General features: G+C 40.8%; 1 protein-coding gene across 1 annotated transcript; it reads right to left on the reverse strand.

Annotated features, from left to right (window-relative positions):
* Window positions 1-15686: 15686 nt before the first annotated feature.
* On the reverse strand, window positions 15687-21493 carry chst8 (carbohydrate sulfotransferase 8). Its single transcript, XM_022745041.1, has 2 exons — window positions 21467-21493; window positions 15687-19991 (listed from the first exon to the last, which is right to left on the reverse strand). Exon 2 carries the CDS (start codon window positions 19896-19898, stop codon window positions 18840-18842), a length of 1059 nt encoding a protein of 352 aa, XP_022600762.1. The 5' UTR covers window positions 19899-19991; window positions 21467-21493; the 3' UTR covers window positions 15687-18839.
* Window positions 21494-21748: the final 255 nt, after the last annotated feature.

Here is a 21748-nt window from a genome sequence, read left to right on the forward strand (position 1 = left end):
CAAGCGCCTCTGGGCCACGGATTAGGCTACAATTAGCTCAACTCCACTCTCTCGCCCAGGCAATTTTCTCAAGGAAGAAAACGTGATACCCCCTATTCCCGAAATTATGACTGCACAGATATAATAACTTATCTAATTTTTTCCGGCAAAAAAGTAGACCGTTCCCCTTAACGGTGTGAAGTTGTGATTTAGAGGGTGAAGGAAACCTAAGAGGCAACTGTCAGTCGCTCAATAGATTTAGAGCAGCAAAAAGCAGATTTTAATCATTGTCATTTCGTCTGATGTAATAGTTCCCCAGGCAGTTCCAGCTAGCAGGCATACATTTCCATCTCCATCTCCAGCCTAAATTTAAAGTTTAAAGCCAGGCGGGCTGCCATAGTCCTTCACTCAGGCAACATCGCCTCTAATAAAGGCGCAGTAACTTGTTGATAAAGTCTCAGTAAAAAAATATGTTGAAAATGAAGAGATATCCTTGAACCAATATGTTTCATGCGGTGATTTTCCCCCGTGTCCCTGCTCTCTCTTCCTCTCCCTCTCTTTCTTGCCTTAATGTCTGGAGTTGTAACGCCAAATTTCCTGCAGGCCATTAAAATCAAATGACGTCTATGGACATGCATGCATGCTGCTGCAGAAAGCGCCCTCACAACCTGCCTGCAGCCAAATGCGCCATTTCAATTATAGCGCAGGGCTTAGATGGAGATATCTGCCCAGAACAACCCCCCCCCCCCCCCCCCGAACCCCCCCACCCACCACCTCCTCCTCCTCCTCCTCCTCCTCCTCCTCCTCCTCACTCTCCAATGAAAGCGGGCAGCCTCCAGACTTTTGGAAAATAAGATTGTGGCTGATTATTGTTATTCTTCAACACAGAGAGACACCAACGCAAGTGATGAGGCGCTAAAGTGTTGCGCCACTTTTGCATCGACAGAGAGAGAGAGAGAGAGAGAGAGAGGGAGAAGGGGGGAAAGATAGAGTCAAGCAGGTGCTCTCACCCAGGAGACGATTATTTATTTATTTGCATGTTTGTTTATTTGCGGGTAAATAACTGTGAATAATTGATGCAACATTGAGCCCAGTAATTACTCTGTACCAGCATCCGGAGAGAGGCGTAATATTCGTTTCTTGATATTTGGCGCCAACCAGTGTAGGAACTTATTATTGGTCCACAGGAAATACATGAATACAGTCACTATCTGGGAAACTTGTCTTTTGTTTAGCACCACCACGAAAACATATGAAGTCTCACGGATCTTATGGAACTTTAAAGCGTCCCTATGACGGTCCTTTAATATTTGCTTTGGACTTACAGTGGGCTATATTGCTCTTTTTATGCTTTAAATTAGTATACAATTAAAAAGCATTTAAACAGGAAATATAATAGCTGTGCAGGTGATCTGACAGCAGGACTGGTAGCAGTGTGAGAAAGAAGTCTCAGTAATTAGACAGACCTCAGCGCGCCTCACAGCGCTGCCATCTTCCCCTCTGGCACAGATTTGTTGTTTCCAGAGGTACAAACTGGAGGGGAAACTGGGTTTTTTTTCTCATTAAAGGAAACAAGCCCGGAGTTAGTTCAATTACATGAAGTATGCAGGGATGTTGTAAATTTAAAGATTTAAATAGCTTACAAAGTGGCCCCGGGCCCCATCAGTTAATTTCCTTAATTTATGGATTTTAGCGGAGTGTCTATGTGGAGGGGAAGAAGTAGGTCATCTTGAGGATTTGCATGCAGCTTTGAGATTTCACAACAGATCCAAACATCTGCCCTCCTGACCAGCAGCTCAGCAGGTGAAAGGACTGACAGAGGCAGCTATTTCTGTAACAATCTCCAAAAATATCCCCATGATAAAAAAGATAAATAAAAAAAACTAGAACAACAACAAAAACAGATTTCTGTTTTAAGATCTGATTGTAATATTTGACCCAAGTAATGAGATTATTGATGTTTGGTCTCCCTGATGCACGCGCAGACACAGATAACAGCTCTGTTCTAGTTTTTCATTAAAGGATTGTTCCAACACATTTCCCCCACAGTTTCAAATGTTTGCCTTTCTAAAAGTGTGGAAGTCAAATTTACAACCGATTTTTGTTTAATTCTGAGTTAAGACGTTTAAGCCGCAGTAAGAAAGTGCGCACATAAAAAAAGGAACAAGTGAAAATCAATCAAAATTTCAAAGTCTCCTTCAGACATCATATGTTAATGAAGTGCATGAATTAATGCATGACCCTATAAGAATAATAACTTTGCCCCTAGGTTCAAAAGCAGGAGCTATTAGTGGGGTTGCCTAAAGTGGCACAGAGGAGGACCATATTGTGCCTTTCTCTTCACCCTGCTTTGTCACAGCAATCACTGCCTCTGAAGATAATACGTGCTATCCTCTACTAAAAACCATCAGACATATCCTCTCACCACATTTGCTTTGACATGTCATGAGATAAAACAAACATTGCAATATGATTTTGCCACATTCATCAGTTATTAAAACTATTTAACACTTAATTCGACTTAAAAACAGTGATTTGCTAAACTACATATTAGTGTGTGTGTGTGTGTTTATATTTTTTTGAGAAAGCCACATTGTGTAACCAGGTCAAGGTCCCACACTGAAGAATCAATATGTTCGGCTCTTTCTGTGTGTGTACGTAGTATTGCTGGATCACAGGAAGTTGGAACATAGTACCATCTGCTGGTTAGCAGCAACATTGTGCTGAAACATCTTACTGAAGGATCACTGTACATGGATGTATACCCTCTGTAGACTCATACAGTAGATATGTTAGAATACTGTTTATGGGTTGAGTTCAAATGATCTAAAAACATGTATTTTTACCAGTTCTCACAAGGTCTTTTAGTGGTTGAAAATGGGTCAATTTGCTGCGGTATCATTAAATACTGTTTTATTCCGCTCTCTCTGTGAAACCTATTGATTTTCTTTTTCATAATCATTTCCTTGTTTTCTTTTTTTTCAAAGAATTTCCATTAAAGCCTCAGGGGCATCTGGCCAGTGGGTATCTATTTTTTCACGCGCTCGGGTCACCAACACACTGTACTTATGCACTGAGGTGAAAACAGTAGGTGCAATACAGTCACATCCAGCCTTCTAAACGCCAGCATTTGCAAGAATCTCTTTCAAGCGTTTCACATCAGATCAACACTCCTACTTTCCCCTCTGGCATGTGGAGAAAGTTTGAAAAGAACATTCAGAACTTGCTTTTAGTAATCTGCATGCCTTGTGGAGCCCGGTTGTTGTCAATCGTTCCCCTCTTCCAGCCATTTGACATTCTGCTTGATGTTGGTGTGTGTCTGAGGTGTAGCAGCGACACTTATTGTTCATTATCTCAGAGAGAGGGAGGGAGAGAGAGAGAGAGAGAGAGAGAGCGAGAGAGAGAGCGAGAGAGAGAGAGGGTAAGAGGGTGTCAGTTTATTAATAGAACGTGTGGGGTTGTGTTGCACACAAACACCTAACAAGCACAGTGAAGAATTCCCTCAAGTGCTTAATGCCAGCAATTAAGTTTCCGAAAAAGCTGAGCACAAAGAGAGTGTGTACTTTCTGTGTACTTCTGAGAGCTGCTGTTATGAGTCAATTCCACTTTTACAGGTAAAACTGCAATGACCACGATGCTGTCAAGCTGTGCTCAGGTTCTTACGTGATTGGCTGAGACATTTAGTAAATATTTACCTGCTGGGAAAAGGCTGAGTGGCCCTGACACAGCAGTAAAAGCAGTAGACCAGTTTGTATACTGGTGTTCAGCAGTGGAAAGTAACTCTGCACATTTACTTAAGTAACTTGAATACAAATTTGATGCACCAGGAAAATTCAGTGGGAAATATTGTTTTTTTATTCAACTACATTTATTTAACATCTTCAGTTACTAACTTAATAAAAACATTTTTTTACAGACATATTTTTTATGAAATATGCTTGTTACAGATTAAATTGCCTAACAGTGTATAAGGTAGTTAAATGGGGCAGCTGTGGCTCAGGGGGCAGAGCGGGTAAGGTCGGTGGTTCGATTCCCTGCTCCTCCAGTGTGGATGTTGAAGTGTCCTTGGGCAAGATACTGAACCCCAAATTGTCATCGAGTGTCGACTGAATGGTCGATAAAACTAGAGAAGTGCTATTCAAGTGCAGTCCATTTAAAATTTGCTCCACCTCCAACATGCTACATATGCATCAGTGGAATAATGATAAGAATCTAGTTACATCCAGTACGTTTACATTTCTCTGATGATACTCACTGTTTGTACTTTAGCTTGAGTAACATTTGAAATGTACGACTTTAACTTTTAATGGAGGATTTTCTATGTTGGTGTTACTACATTTACTTAAATGATCTAAATGCTTCCTCTAGTGTGGGTGTGAGCACTCGAATCAAAAATAAAATCTGAAAAAATAAACACAGTTCGGTGTGACAGAAATGTATTTGCTTCATTGTTATCCCTTTACCCGTCTCACTACCTGCATCCCGTCAATCCTTTGGGGGATCTCAGAGATATTCTGTAGGAAGAGTGAGAAGGTTTAATTAAAGAGTAACTGAGCGACAGTGTAACCATTGATTGAAGTGCTGAAGGCCGGGTTTGAACTGAAATGGATTTCTCAAAGCTCAAACTAGAGAGAATCTTCAGGTTCAGAGTCACCTTATAAACCTCATCATTTCATCACTTTTCTGGAACAGAGCATCAAAATCTGGACCGGGCTTTGAGATTTGGTTTATGAATCTCTTTTGCTGCCATCATGTGGTGTGAGGCTCTAATCACAGAATATATGAGAGGTGTAAGTGCCTGATACCTGTGAAGAAGGACTCCAGAGCACGGAGGCCTCCCTCATCATGTCTGGAGGACAACGATCAGCAGTTTGACAGATTTCTGTTTGTTTCTACAGGGGTGAGGTTTTCTCTGTTTTCATCTGTTTCAAGAGCTGATACCATGACTTTATTTAGAGTCCTTGGTCATATCCATCACCAAACTCATTTTTGTTTCTTATTTGCTATAGTCTCTGAAATTTTTCTCTGAAATGTGTTATTGTGCTTCTAGCTCCAACCAGTCTTACACACATCCAGCGTCATGCTGTGAATGTGTGAACAGAGGAAAAATGATCTTTTGCTTTTGTTGCCGCTACTGTTTGGTTAGCAGTAACAATGTGAACAGTGTGATGTCTCCAATCACATCTGGTATGCATCACATACCATTCCCCCCCCCCCACACACACACACACTCAATATGCCTTGGGGGAAGTCCCTGGCACTGCAGAGCACCCACAGTCCTCATTAGAGTGCATGTGTCATGATGGCATCAACCCGCAGCCTTGACTTATGCTTTATATTTACAATCATCCATCACAACACTGTCATCACAACAGTCAGAAAACACGGATCTCGTCTTGAACGGTTTGAGCTTGTGGTACATACAGCATCCTCCAGGGCCTTTTTCTGTCTGTAGCCATGTTGTTGAGACTAGTTATGGCCCGAGACTCAAACTGGAGTCCCTGTCCTTTTGTTGTGCACTGAGCTCCCTAACAGCACAGAGGAGGGACAGGGTTTGATGTGTCTTCTGAAGGCCTGCTGCTTTGTCAACACTGAGGCCTCCGCACTGACACTATGGAAGCGAAGTGCCTCAGGGCGACAGGGAGGGGAGGGGAGGGGTGGGGTTGGGGTGGGAGGGAAAGGGTGGGTCATTGCAGCCTGGTAAAAGAGAGAAAGAGAGAGACAGAGAAAGGGAAGAGAGAAAGAAAGAGAGGCAGAGGGGTGGGGGGAGGGAAGGAGGGGAGGGTGCCAGCTAGTGTGGCCAGCACCCAAGGCTAGAGGAGAGTGCTCTGTGCAGCAGACTGCCTGATAGGGACTGAGGCTGCTGGCTGATGACATTTTATGGTCACAACATGCAATCCCACCAACTTTAGTTGGTGAAAATCCAGTTTTCATACACTGAACGGTGGTGTCCTTTTTTTGTTTTTTGTCACAGCCACACAAAGAACAAGGCAGTTTTTGCGTGTCGTCATGTCCTTTGAGTTTTACTTCTTTTACAGTAAACAGCACAGTGGGTGGTGGAGTCATCTCTAAAATCATACCTTATGGAGACATCATGGAGTTTTTTCAAGCAATTTTGTAGTTTTTATTGTGCAAAAACAAGAGCTTAAAAATTGCTGTGCATACTGTAATTGCACTTGTGAGCTTTCATTTCTACTTAGTTGTGGAATGTGGACTGTTATTGTTGATAAATTTCAACCTACTCTGTCTGATGGATAAAAATCAGCTGAACAACGTGGTGCAAAAATACATTTACTCAAATACAGTGCTTATTACTGACATACTTGTTCTTTACCTGAGTATTTCCAGCACATCTCAGAGGGAAATATTTTACTTTTTACTCCACTACACTCAGCTACAGCTACTTGTTACTTTTCTGATAAAGACTTAAACAAATGGATATAACATGATAATATTATACCAATGATTTCCAACCTTTTGGGCTGCTGCCCCCTTGCAAAAAAAACAGTGCAGTGTTGGAGACCCTTTAGATGTCTATGAAGTGTCAGACATTTCCCCTTCACAGTTCTCAGATGGTTTCATCCAAATAAATGTTTGAGGCCCAAGGAGAGAGAGAGAAATGAATATCAATCTGTGTAGCAGAACATAGTTTTTTCTTCTTTCCTAAACCATGAATGATCTCATGACTGGGTTCAACTACTTAACTGTTGACCACAACAGTAAGATGTTACTTAAGCATCAATGCAACAGTATCAACACTTTAAGCATGCAATAAATAGTAATGTATCTGTGACAGACTGCAGAACAAGAACGTAGGTACATTTTCACCTTTTATTTTTGCTTGAATGCAAGGACTTTACCCATAATAGAGTGTGAATACTTCTTCCACCACCGGCTAAATACTAAATGCTAGTGTAATGTACTAGTATTAGATATAATGTTGCATCACATCCCCTAAGTGACATTTATCTGCATCAACAACCAGCGCCAACGTGGTGCTTTTTGTGGGATATGGTGTTACAGGCCTGTTAACCCGTGATATATCTGTTTTGTGCAGTGAATCACATTCTGAATGTGTTTGCCGAGCTCCAGAGGGTGAGACAGAGCCGGGGCGGGGGCTTGCCAGAGGCACCGCTCTCTCTCAGGCTGAGAAGCCGGGGCCCCACAACATCGCTTTCTTTCACCAACATGTTAAGTGGCCATAAGTAACACCGGGTTTCCATTGTGCATGCAAGCAGAGAGTTTATTCTCTCACACATCATTATGGTTGAGTTGTGCGTGTGGTCTCAGTGTTGCTTCCCCCCTCTGTTTCAGCTCTGACCTCATCCTGTCAGTTTGTACCGTACCTCTTGTATGGAGTACTACTTCATTTCTGTGAAGCAACTGTGCAGACGACTAGCAGAGCACTGTCAGCCACGAGACAGTTTGGATCTTCTTTGGTTTGTCTGGAAGTATAAATTCAAGATTCAAAAGTCAGTTTCCTCTCGTCTTGTTTCTTTGCTTCTGTTCGAATGAGGATTTATTTTACTCTTCAGTGATGTGAAAACCTCAGTAGATTCAATACATGAAAGCATTTATTCCAAACATGCTACATGTCACTTTGTTTTCTTCAGTTAAAAATAATAAATGATTCAATAGCTGGAGATGCACTCATTAATATCTTTATATAGACAGTGAAATAACAATGTATAATGTGCACGTTGTCACTTGTACTGACAAACGTACAGACAATTACTATCTGACTCTGCAGTACAGAGTGTCTCAGCTTATTCTTTTGGTTTGAACTTTTTCTCGCCACTCTCATTAACACCACATCAGACTGTTTTCAGCAAAAAGCTCTGATAAACCCACAGTTCATTACCTGCACAGCACAACATGCCAAACAGACCAAGTTAGAAACTAGCTGGTGAACACGCTGTAGCATATAGTAGCTACAGAGCCAGATATTTCCCTGAGGAGTTAGGGGAGAGAAAAACAGAGATAAAAGCAGAGCGAGCATTGGCCGGAAACATGGCCGACATTCACATGATCAAATGAATGCTAATACTGCTCTGAGTCTGCAGGATGTGAAAAAAATGACCAACACATCGACCAAATCAACTTTTCAAGGTGAGGATATGTTAAAACTGTGTTTCCTGATCTGACTCATCTGCTGCCCCCAAGTGGCTAAAAATCAATAGAGAAAGGTTTAAGAAGGTTTTTTATATAATTTCAAACAATTATTGAAAATTCAACATTTATTTTGCTCAGTTAAAAACTAAACTGTCTGATCATGTTTCTTTGCTATAACTATTTTTACATAAAGTCTTTCTTTGGAAAGTCTGAGTCTTGGGATTCATCATCACCACCACCACCACCACCACAGTCTAATGAATAACAGCACTACTCTGTCCTTCCCGGGAATGAACTGCTGTGAGTCGGCGTGGTGCACCTGCCTTCTGCCAGGCAGCCGCAGTGCTTCAGCCACGCCAGCCAGCCTACAGGCACTCCTAGATAACTCCTGTCTGATTAGCTCCTTAGGAGGACATTGTTCCAAAAGCAATTCACTAGACTCCCAGTATTAATTTAGTCCCGAGAGAGAGGCCCATCCATCCTAGGTAGGGCGGGCCGTGCTCAGGGCCTACCCTACGGCCTGCTAATAGCACAGCACCTCCTGGCCTGTCACTATAAGTGATAGTCTCTGCAAGTTTGTTGCCTCGTTGTGTGTTTCTCCCATCAGGCAGTGCGCCTCTCTCCCTCCACTCCTCTCCCTCTTTTCTCTTCCCTCTCTGTCAGCGGCGGTTCAGGGCAGGTGTCTCCTCTGTCACTTCCATCACTCACGCTGCTTGACGAAGGGAAGACACAGTTCAGAACACGGCGGGAGCAGGGGGTGATTCATTGAAGACTCACCTCTCTCCTTGAAAGAGAGCAGGAGAGAGAAACAGTGGCTGCCTTTTTTTTTTCTTTTTTTTTTCTGGGTGTTTGTTGAGAGCTGCCAGCCACGAGGAAATAAGAGGAGAATGTGAAAAGACTTTCAATATTGTCGAAGCTCTGAGAGTTACTCCAAAGTGAATAAAACTCCTTTTAAAAACGAGAGGTTGACGCATACTCTGATGTGAGATGCACCTTTATTGATAAAGAAGCCAAGCAGTTTTGAACTAGCAGGGGATCCCAGCTGGTTTATGGAGAGCACAAAGTGTTTTCCTCCTACATGTTTGTTGTTTCTGTCTCAGAAGCTACATCGCATGTTTGGGAGCAGTTGGAGCAGACTGTAGCTGCACAGCTCTGTTCTTGTTGAAGCAGGCAGTGGTTGGAGGTCTGTTCACCAGCGGGGCTTTCAGACATGAAGGTGCATTTTAGTTTTGGATCTACGTATGCGGATATGTTTGTTCAGTTTGTGCTGGATGATAGAAAGATAAATGCAAGTATAAGTCGCCAAAATATTAATGGAATCCTCCCATGCATCATTTTCTCCACTAATTTCCAGACACTGTTGCCAAATAAAGACATTGTGGGTAGATTCCTCGCAGTGAGCTTGGCAACTTCAATTCTCACACGCAGCCAGTAACAACTACTTTTTTTTGGACCATGAGGGAGAATTTTCATATTTTGGCTGTTAAAGCTTTTGGGAGGGAAATTATTATTATTCATGCTGATCATTTGCTATTCTGATACAAACAAGTCGGATCATCGCGCTTTGACATACGAAACATACTGAATTGCAAACCACCGTGTGATGTCATCTGACTTTTTTGCTCAGCCAAGAAAGTTGGCACCATCATTTTCAACATTGGAAGGCTGTGCTCACAGTTGGAAGGCATTGTCAGGAACAAACAACCAACGATGCAACACAAATCAATTGTAAAAAGCTCAAAAAACCTGCTCTCATGCCAACAAAGGAAATGGCAAATCTGTATGATGATAATTATTATTATTAGGTCTGTGAGCCACTGAAATATCACTGCTCCAACACAGTGGCTGTTCCATGTAGATATCCACTTTGTTAACTTGTCTCCTGTGTGAAAATATGACATTATTGTTTTTGTAAGTTACAGATTATTTTTGATCAAGGTGAGAGAAAACTCGTGTGGTGTTTCTTTTCATTTCTTTGAATAATTAAAAATTGAAAAATGCTTGGTATATCTTTGCATTTCCTCATCTGCTCTTAAAACTCTCATCTCGACGCACCTCCTTCCTCCTCCTGTCCATCAGCATCCGCACCCAGATGTTCGCCCCAACCCTTGATGTGTTTTTACATTAAAAATACATCCACAGTATGCTGTCATTAGAGCTGAAGGGGGGTGGTGGGAGGTGGGGGTGGGGTGGGGTGGGGAGGTGGGGGTGGTTATGATGGTATAAACATATGACAAAGCAGAGCGAAGAGAGAATTATTTTATCAACCCAAATGTTTCAGCCATTGTGTCAGCCCTGGTAGCGATATAACCCCAAGGTTAAAGAACCACTGTTCCCACAGCAGCTTGTGTGACTGGCTTCATTATAGATCCTGTGTTTATTGATTTGAGTTCATTAAAGCTGCTGCATAATTCATGTCAATGCCAGAGTATAGCTTAATTAGAAGACTTGCAGCGGCTTTCATGGGCGTTTTAGTCTCAAAACAGAAGCATGACAGGTGGTGGCTGCAAATTGGGTACCAAAGTGCACATTACTACACTACACATACCTCCATGTGCATGAAAGTACTCAGGGGGCATCAAAAGCAAAAGCAGTGTTGGGGCTTGTAATATTTCAGATGCAGTACTGCCATCAAGTGGTTATGTACAATACGTCTCTGGATGCAAGAGGTAATACACAGCAGGGCTTCCCAGCTCTTTCAGTATACAGTAATAACATAACTGCATTTTGTGTTGGAGGTTTGCCTCAGAGACACCGATCTGAGATGAGACTCGATATCTAGGAGAGAGAATAGTCAAGCTGCTACATTCTCCCCTGGGTTGAGTTAAAGAGAATAAAACAATAAAAACCATGTGAACCCCAATGTGTCCTGTTAAATACAAACAATGTGTAAATGCAAGTGATTCATTGACATTGAAATGTCCTGCTGGAGCACAGGGGGAAATCTGAAATAATGACAGATTGTGATTTTATTCCTCTGAAGCCAGTCTCATGATATTATCACTGGCTCCATCCTGCCAAATGATACACAAGTGCTTGTTTCCAGAACGAGCAACGTGTTGATAAAATAGCCAGGCTAGTTAACCAAATGAGATGTTCAGCAAGCACATGTCCTCAACAGGACTCGAGTTTTGAGATTTCCTCCGTAAAAAATTATTTCCCACTTGTCATTTTGCTTTGCTTGATTAATAACAGAGCTCGGGCAAATCATTTTAATGAGGTTTATATCACTGAGAAGACGTGTCTGCAGCGTGCTGCGATGCATTGCCAAAACAAACAAGGATTTCATGTGAAAGGGGGAGAATTAACCTGGCATGCATGGGAATCAGAGAAGTTTTGTATTTGACGTTTGAGGAAATATTTTCTGCCTCTCAAGTGTCGGTCCATTGAACTGAGGAGTCAACCCCTCGGATTGGTGTTGTTCTGCTAATAAATGGGGATAATTTGCAAAGGCACTGATGCAGTTGTTGCCATTGTACACCTTGTAAGTGTGTGTAAGCAGCTAAGCGTGAGAGTCGTCGTACTACACGTGCGTGCGCGTGTGTGTGCGCCTTTGAATGTTTGTGTGACAGAGCTCTGTCGTCAGAGCATCAGCAGAAACCTGTCATCAGCCATGTTAATGCTAGCTTGAAGGCAAACATGAAGATTAACTGAGGAACTTATAATAATAATACTTGAAAATGGAGCAAAGTCTCTTTTTACAGTCCTCCCAACCAAGGCGAGGTTGTTTATCACTTTGGGAGGATGTTTGGTTGCCTCCCTTGTATGTCTGCTTTGAGCCCTTAAGCTGATTTAGCTACACAAGCACGTTCTCTTCAAAGCATGTCAAGATTTTCCACGCACACTAATGAGGTAAATGGATGGCTTTTGTTTTCTCCACAGTTTTAACTTCCCCCAAAGTGCTCTCATGACTTATACAAGAGCTGTTGCGGAAATCAGCCTTGAGCGTTTAATCAAATATCTAACTCTACAGAGTGATCAATTTGTGCTGCAATATTCATCTGCCACACAAGCATACACATAATCCGTTCACGTACACGCACACGCACACACACACACACACACACACACACACACACACACACACACATACACAGACGCACGCACGGGCAGAACTACAAAAGAAAGGAGTAAGGCTGCTATTTGTTTTTGTTAAAACAATGTCATTTTGGAAGGCAAAATGCTCGTATGACAAAAATGCTGCTGTGACAGATTTTCCCCCTTTTTGATTCTAGGTAGAGTGTGTGACAATCATGCAAATTACTGTATATATTCAGGCACCATACGGTACCTGCTCTGATCTAATCACAGAATGGAAATCAGAAGCTAATCCTTTCACTCTGAACAGGCACTACATGACTTTATATGATGGGAGAACAAAAACACCAAATTGAAAAGCACTTAGATCTCAAGATGAAAAGTTTTACTTCTAGACATGAAACTGTGCGTTATTTAGTTATTTCCAAATATGTGGAACTGTGAAGTGATGTGAAGATACTTACCTTCACTAATTATAATCTGACTGTAAATTTGTGTTCTGTTGTTTTTGGTGTAAAAGTGAAAAAGTGTAGAAGCAATGGTTAAAGCAGTGAAAGGTGAAATGGTCATTTATTAACATAAATATCATTTATTTTACAGTGCTCTTGCTGTTCTTGTGTTTACACATACCAGGGTTACATGTATTTTCTGAAGTAATATCTGTAGTGCTTAAAGATACTGCAACTGCTAAGTGTTGAATCTGATGAGTAGCTCTGCTTAGTGACTTGTGCTTCATTGGTTCTAAAATGTTTATCAAATACCTCTGAGGTTAATACTTGTTTAACATGTTTCCTAGAGAAGCTATTTGTAAGTTTTGCTATTGCTACTTCGTCAGCGTTAGCATTAACAGCAGTTTACTTACCTGTCTTGCAGAGAGCTGGACACTACAGTGACTCAGTATTCTGGTATTCTAGCTGGTTATCATGCTAACCTCAGTAGAAGGAAAACAATAGAAACAAAACAACAGGGTTGCTTTCCACGGCTGGAGACAGCTCCTGGTGAGTAAAAGAATGAGGTTTGATGCTGAACTTAACAATTCTTCTAGAGTTGTCTATGTAGCAAAAGCAAAATTTACAAAAAGCTGCTTAAAGGAGATGCAGTGTAGTAGGGCTGAATGATTTGGGAAAATAATCTAATTGCGATTGTGGTTTAATATGCGATTATTTCCTTATCTTCTGTATTATTCAACAAACACAAGCAATAAATCATTCTGTATTATGACTAACACAATATTAAATAGATTAAACATAATCTGTTCTTTCCTGTAGGCCAGGCCAATATGTCATAATGAAATTAGATGATGCATGAACTGATATGAATGACATATTTTTATTTAACTACTTCAGCTTAATTTACAGCCTTAAAAGCATGTAAAATTGTTCATTGTTATGCAGACATGGTTCTCTTCATGGAGATCCCAGCTGGTCGAACTGATATTGCTTGTGTTGTAGTTTAATGTATTTAACAGATAATCCAAGTAAATAAACTCCATTAAGCTTTACTTCAGGTTTTACTATTCGATAACTCCCTGTAATGTTGCTTGTACTGCTGATCCTAGTGAAAATCAACCATTCAGTCTGCAGCTCTGTGTACTCCTCAGCCAATTTAAGCTAATTGTTTTGGTTGAAAGTCGAACATCTGGCAAACCAACCTGAATCAAATGAGATTGAAAGAAATACCTGGCACTCTCTTGTCTCTATATGTGATACTGACATTGAACAGAGATTTCTCTACTGCAAATATCAACTCTTATTGTTGTGAGCGTGTAACTGGAGTCTTTCTACCAGGTAGAACAGGTGGAATTTTGGAATGTAGCTGCAAATGTGTGGTTAGTGACATTTTCTTTTTGTAAAAGTTAAATTTGAATTGATCTCTGCCCAGTCAAAGTAAACTAATAAAGTAAAAGGAAATTCCGCCCAAGAACCTTAAACTGTCTTTTTAGAGCTGTAAGTGATCATACGCTGCAGAATCCTTCACTGAGCAGGCAGTAACAACAGTACCCTCAGTCGACTGCATCGTTGCACAGCTGCTAGATTTGTGTTGAGCAATGGCCAACACTTACGTTTGTTGTGGCTGTATGACTTGACATAAACAAAACTGAAAAAAATTGAAAACTGTGTTACGATTGTTGTTTCTCTCTCCTCCCTCATGTTACCAATAACTGGATGAAAGACGTTATTCTCAAAAGCTATACTGGGAAATGATGGAAGCTACTACATGAAGTAGAAGTCGGTGAAACAGACTGAAAGAACCTGGTGCAACAAAAATGTTTCTAAAAAGCCCTCCTGGCAAACACAGAACACAAAAGACTGGTGACAAACGACAGTGTAAGACCATAAGATAGAGGATTTTCTTTCTTTGAGAGCAGAATAGACACCAGACTTCTTTCTAGGCAGGGAACAAACTCTGAATACTGGACTTGCCAACATTAGAAACTGTGCTCATCATCTATTTATCTTGTGTTTGTATCTATCTATTGATACAAACACTCATTCACCAGTGGCTGAGACTAAATGAACAGTATGTGGTTCACTGCCACTGACCCATCATTTCATCTCTGATTTTTATGTTTTACGTTTTTTTTTGTGACATTTTAGAGTTATCTCTTTCTGTAAATAAACCTGCACTGTGTACCTTTATATGTGTATAACCTTTATAACATTAAATCCTCTGAAACTACTCAGCAGCTAACAGAAGCAGACTGTATGTATGTATATCAGGTCTGTGCTTAGTAATAAGCTCTTAATCAAACCAAATGCTAGTTAAACAATCTGGACAGGTGTAGGAACTGTGTTGCAATAGTCTCCTCACATGTTGTGCATTAGTTGATCAGGATCAGTCTTCTTGTGTTAAGCCATGCTTACAGCTCTATGGATGGTAATGTCAGTCAGTTGGTCCACCACTGTGGTCCTGACTCAAACATCTCAGCACCCACAAGTCCTTTGTACATTAATGGTCTCCAGAGGATGAATCTTTGGTGATCCCTTTTTCTCTTTACTTTTCTTTTAACATGTTTGACTTACACTTGATGTACAGAGGAGCTGGCTGCGTCACATTTCAGCTCCATCGTGGCCGCTGCCATTCACCTGGTGTTTGTCGTTTTCATCTATGAAAACAGGTGAAATGCATTCAGCTGAAACAAGTGATGTTTCACAAATTTGTCTAGTGAGATCCAGAGTTTGGTGAATCTGATCTGGGACATTTGTATGAGCAAACCTTACAGAGAAAACAAAGAGACAGAAGGAGAAATTATAGATTATGAGTACATGCATGAGGCCCAGTGTATTCCCATGAGTCTCTGCTGTACTTTGTGTTAGCATGCTAACAAGCTGAACACATATAGTGACATCATACCTGACATTAGCCTTTAGCTCAAAGCACTTCTGTTCCTAAATACAGCCCAGCGTTGTAGACGCTTAGTATTGTGCTTTTAGTGAATTCAAAAGCATGATGAATAATAAAAAAAAAAGCACAAATACACTTACAGTATACTGACAAACAATGACTCCACTCCACTGCTGATTCTCCTGGAGCTCATTAGTCTTCTCTCCAAAGTTCAGAAACCACAGCGGACTTGAGACAAACAAACGACACAAGTGCAAGAAAAACAAAAAACAAAAAAACAATGCACACAAGTTGAAAATGCTAAAGACAATTTATTAGTAGACACTCACCAGCCAGAAATAATAACCACCTGAAGAATGTCTTCCTGAAATACACCATTTGATTGGCAGTGTAAAATAAGGCAAAGGGCTTAAGATCATGTTTTATACACTTTTGCACCAACGTTTAACAGTTATACATTCACTTGTTACTGTAATTATGCTTTTGATAAATCTGTCCATACACCCACATTCCAAGAAAGCTTTATTAGCTGGGGGTGCAGGGACTGACAGAGAATTTGCAAGAGTCGTACTCATTAAAATGCAATAGCTGTTCTGGGCAGATATTTGCTATACCTACAAAGAATCTGACCACAACCTAAACAAAGATTAGATTTTGGAATTGCAAAAGCCAACACACTATACTGACAAAAGTTCATACAATTACCATCACTGTGAAAGGGTAATACCACCAAAATTCTTAAAAGTCTTCAAAAGTTGAGTATAGTGTGTATAGATTTAAATAATATGAAATATTTTGTTACATAAAACACATTTTCAGTGAGCTGCAAAGTGTATAGCTGAATAGGGACTGCTACTTTATAGGAGACCACCAGCATCACAATCGATCAAGTTCATCTTTGCATCATGTTCTTATAAAAAATATACTGTTACCCACTTTGATTGTAGCTAGATGTTTTAATCTTGTGTAGATCTTACCTAGTATTTTGTGGATTCAGGATATTTCTGTTTGTTATTTTGGCATCATAATCATCATATTTAATCACTCCTTCATTGCACTCCCTGTGCATAAAGCTTAAACTGTGACCCAAGAAGATTTAAATTCAACTCTCATTTGGAGAAACCTTGGCTGAGGTCTTGAAGATTTACAGTACATACTGTAATTAATCTGCTGAATGGTTGTGTTTCTTTTTACCTCTTATTAAATCATATTTAATGGGATCTTAGACAAGTTTAATCTCATTAAGGGTTGTAATAGATGCCTAATTTAACAGTGTTCAGTGTTTGAGTTTCAATGCTCAGTATCTAAGAATTGCCAGTCACGTCTCGGTGCATTTTCCAGTGCACACTGTTCTGCGGTTTGACCTGCATCGGGTAGTACTAAAGAAAAAAGCTGGGTAGCGTGTTGGGAATACACAAGTCTACCAACATTACAAACAGGATACTATACCTGCAAAGTGTATGTTTTAGCATTGTCTGTGTTTCCAGAAGATGTGGAAAGAAAGATTGTAAAACATCTAAACAGCTTATTCAGTATCGCACATACACACACACACACACACAGACGCACATAGTGGAGTAGCTATGGGTAAAGATGTCATTAGCCAGGATGAGTAACTAGGTGGAATGCAGCTCATCTGTACAGGGTCTACTATCCTATTGAGAGACCAAACGAACAGGGATAAGTAATTAAAGAGCTATTTTCCAAAATGTTATATATCCATTTTGATTTGAAAAAAAAAAATCATTCACTACCATCAAAGCACCCAGTGGTTTCTATTCATCAGTCTGACTTAGTTATCTTCTGCACTTTAAATGGTAGTGCTAATTTTGTCACTCACTTAAGTTTCTTGAGACTCTGGGTTTTTAGCTGGTGGATACTTTGTTTTGGAAAGAAACTCTTCAGTTACACGACACTCTACACTGGTATTATTGAAAGAACAATCAATGACATCAAAAAGGAAATTAAACATACCTTCACTAAGAAGCACTGAATATATATATTTTAGAAATACATAGAAAAATATATAGTCATCTGAATGCCCATTATACAATTGTACACAGTAGTGTCAGAAAAAAAGCCTATATAGTGGAGTAGAAGAGATGTGATACATACAGAGGGTATGGAGTTACTGACAGTGTGAGATCTGTAAGTGATAGCTGTTCAGGGGGTGTTTGGTATGATACATGGAGACATTTGAGCACACTCTCTTCCTTCTCTCATCCCTGATGAAATGTCCAATAGCTTTTATATTGTGGGTTTTTTTGCCTGTTTTTTCTTTTTTTTTTGCAATTTGGTTGCCAATCCTCACAACAGGAACCGAATGATTAGTAAGTGTGCAACATTAACAGGCATTAAGAGATACTGGCAGCAACAACTTTGTACCCTGCGAACACCTGGATGTTCTGTATTTAACGATTCAAGTAAATACCTCTAGTGATGGGGGAACCTACAGCAGTGTATGTGTTAGACTAAAGCACAAACCTAACCAACAGAGTTAGAATTACAAAAATGCTACAATAAGTGCACACAGCTTCCAAGTGGGCAGCACTTGACACATTTTCAAGATTTATACTATTTATATTGTTTCGTTTTGTTACACTTTATGTTTAGTAAATTGATTTACATGAAATATCTGTATTAGTATGCTTTAATACATAGAGGTATACTGATGCCTAACTTGCTGTAAGTCAAATAGTAAATGCAAATATTTCAAATAAAGAAAAAAAGGACAAAAAGTTTTAAAAAATGCAGCAGGGAGGTTGAGGCTGACTAGGGGTGGTGATCCTCATTTGGGGTCAATCAACTGAAGAACCTATATTAGAGTATCCATACCACATGTTGTGGTATGTTGTGGGAGGCTACATGGTAAGGGCTCACATAACATACTATATACTGAAATTACATCTGAATTAGGAGTGTGATTGGAACCTATGTTGAATTAAACCATTAAAACCATTTAACACATTTGCAAATGTTATTTGACTCACAGTTAAGCATAATTTAAAGCCTGTTGAACAACGATAAACTTTATATTTTTATTAGAAACATAACAGTTATATCTTTAAAATTCTACCTCACCATGTGCTAGTAATGAATAAATACCTTTTCAGGACAATTTAGAGTATTTAATGTGACATCACATGAACCTTTTCATCTCATAGTTGTCTAAAAATGAAGATTATCTGGTAGAAATGAATTCATAAAAAGCTTTTGCAAAAGTCAGAGGAAGTTTGGTCTCTCTGATCTCTGCAAAGATCCACGTGAGCAGGTGAGTGAGCTCCTTTATGTTAAGATTACTATCATGGTAGAGATGTAGACGTAGTGGAATGTAACTGTGGTTCAAGAGTCTTGAAAGGAGTCAGTCAATATAAATCTTTAAAAGGCTTGGAGTAGTTAAACATCAGATAGTCCATGTAGTAGAAGTCATAGACTCGCTGTCTCTCCAGCGTACTGACCTGTGAGAAGTATTTTTGTGTGAGCTGCATAGAGGTCCTCTTGTCAGTTGGGTTCCTATCTTTAAAACTAGGCAGCGTGAGGTTGGGCGGTGCCCCAGTCCATCGCAGGAGAAAGTTGGACTCTTCTTCCATGTTCTCAAACTTGCCTATGAAGTCGTAGTCTATGAGACAAGGGTTACAGAGCTGGTTCGCCTGCTCCCAGTGGATGTCCATTCCTACGGGCCGGTGGACATCAAGAAGGTACTGGACAAACTCCTTGAATGTGACCCCACTGCCTGTCTTCAGGGCTGTCCAGGACGGATTCACCCTGTACTTGGAGATGATGGGTTTCCCAAACAGTGAGTGGTAGTAGTTGTTTGGATTCTCAAACTTGTCCCTGTAAGCCGACACCATCCTCTCCAAGGGTTCTCGGACAAACATGACTTTGGTGTAGGTTTCCAATCGGTGCATGATTCCCTGTCGGTCAAAACTGTCAAGCTTCTTGAGATGGTGGCCGTAGTGGACTGTGTCATGTTTAATGCTCTGAGTGTTGGAGGCCTGGCCCGCCAGCACCATCAGGGTCCTCTTCCAGTTGGAACAACCCGCCTTGGGCACCTGGCAGTACAACAACTTGTACTTGTCCTCCACAAAGAGGTGTTTCACGTGATGACGTGTGATGGTCCTGGAGATGCTGCTTTTGTACTTAGCACACATCTCCTTCATCAGTTGCCGGCGGGCTTCCAGGATATCAGAAAGCTTTTTCCAGCTCTCAGGGGAGAAAGAGCCTGAGGCGGAGGAGGAGGACAAGGAAACAGAGGATGAAGCGGGAGAAGAGGATGAGGAAACATTATTGTTGGTGTGACTGATCGGGGGACTTGTTTTCAGCAGTTTGCGGTGTCTTTTGGAGACATGAAGGGAGCCTATGTCCTGCTCCCGAGACCCAGGGGTGGCTGTCTGTCTACTCTTCTCAAAGTGTGGGAACTGCATTGGAGGGATCGGGCTGGACAAGATGCCCTCTGCTACCTGGTGGTCCACGTAATTGTCAGATTTGCCTCTCTCTCTGTCCTGAGTAGAGAGAGTCTATAAAACAATGACAACACAGGTTGTATTAGACAGCAGCAGACATGTGTTTAGACCAAACAAACTACATTTCCATCTGATCATGTGGACATATGTGCAAGAACATGTTATACCTTTTATCTAATAAGGTGGTGAGTCAGTTTTATTGTCAGAGACAGCCCCAGTCACCCCACATGTTGTCGTCAGTACTCAAATTGGCCACTTGATGGTGCTGTTTCACTACACCTTAAACAAAAGTCTAACTTTGTTACATGCAAATGTCAGAAACTGCCCAATGCCACCCATGACCTATCAATAAACTGAGCTGTAATATCAAATAAATGTCTTATAAACACTTAATGGGGAATCTAAATTAGGATCATCTACTGCCTGATTACCATCAAATGATGCCCACGGCTATCATGCATTCTGACATTTTATTTCAATTAAATGCTGTAATGGCACCATAAAGCCAATGGACTGGATGTATAATTTTAATTTTACAACAGACAAGGTGATGATACTGTCATGAATCTCGGCTCATCCCCCTCCTGACTTAAATGGCCAAATATTCTTTCATCTGCAGGGACATCTGCAGGGGGGAAAAAAAAAAAGGAGGGAATGGTTCCTCCCTGTCTGTTTAATGAGCAAGGCGAGCACGGGACAGCAACCTATACACCAGACATCACGTTCTTCAGGGTTTGTGCTGATGTAAGACTCTCATCAGTGCCGATGATCACGGCAGAGATGAGAGCAAGCAAGGGTCAGCCAGGGGGTGGGGGGGTGGGGGGGTGAGCTGTAGTGTGAGCGCTGCCGTGTCTGACATAGAAACCTAGTTTATAGGTTGTCTTGGTGTCAATTCAAATCCCCCATGCATGCCTTTGTAATGATGCATGGTAATTTAGGACCCATTTTAAACCCCTGTAATTGTTTATTCAAACCTCATAGCTTTCATTTTTTGCTCAGGGACATGAGAACAGTTCTATTCAAACTTGTTTTAGTGCAAATAACTGTCAGAAAATACAGGAACTGACCTCAAAATACAAAGTTGTGTGTGTACAAAGGGATAGATAATCATAGTTAGCTGCTAATGTTATCCAGTTAATGGGCTTATTACTGTAAGAAAAGTTATCCATATGACTTTTGCTCGTAAATACAGGCCAATTTATTTGAATAATGGATTTTAACAAAAAAAAAAAATCATCTGGTATATGAAAAAAACAATGATAAGACAAAACATAACAAAAGAAATATAAAACAACTGTAGGTGTGATCACACCCTGGGGAACCTAGGCCTGCTTCAACTGAGACAGTTTACTCAGTAAAGTCTGACTGGCTGAATGCACAGTGTGAGGTCAGCCTCTCTACACAGATGCTATCAGACACGCTGAGAGGTACAAGGCCGAGAATCACTTTTTTTTTTTTTTCTTGCAATAGATAACAGGTGGGAGCAAACTGTGTATCTGTGTTTTGGGAGAAATGGAGTAAACACGTACCTCTCTGGACTGCCGTGGAGTGCTTCCAAGCTTCACGCCTGGGGAGAGAGAAGAGGAAAGAAGACAAGAAAATCAGCACTTACTGTAAGTAAACAACATGTATTTTTGTCCTTGTGGAAGAGAGTTAGGTGCCTCTGGATGCATCAGGGGCTCCAATAATTTAATGCTTCCTATCGCTTAGCACGTCTACGTTTGATCCCCGGCAAACCACCACTGCTCTGCTAGTCCACAGAGGGAAGACTGGTAGCTCTATCTGTGTAATGAGCTGCCACAAGCATGAAA

Source organism: Seriola dumerili, unplaced genomic scaffold (assembly GCF_002260705.1).
Source record: "Seriola dumerili isolate Sdu_G_001 unplaced genomic scaffold, Sdu_1.0 BDQW01000003.1, whole genome shotgun sequence".
Lineage (NCBI taxonomy): Eukaryota > Metazoa > Chordata > Actinopteri > Carangiformes > Carangidae > Seriola > Seriola dumerili.

What these genes read in the sequence shown, in the direction of transcription:
- chst8 (XM_022745041.1), bottom strand. Translation starts at nt 19,898, where the DNA reads ATGCAGTTCCCACACTTTGAGAAGAGTAGACAGACAGCCACCCCTGGG.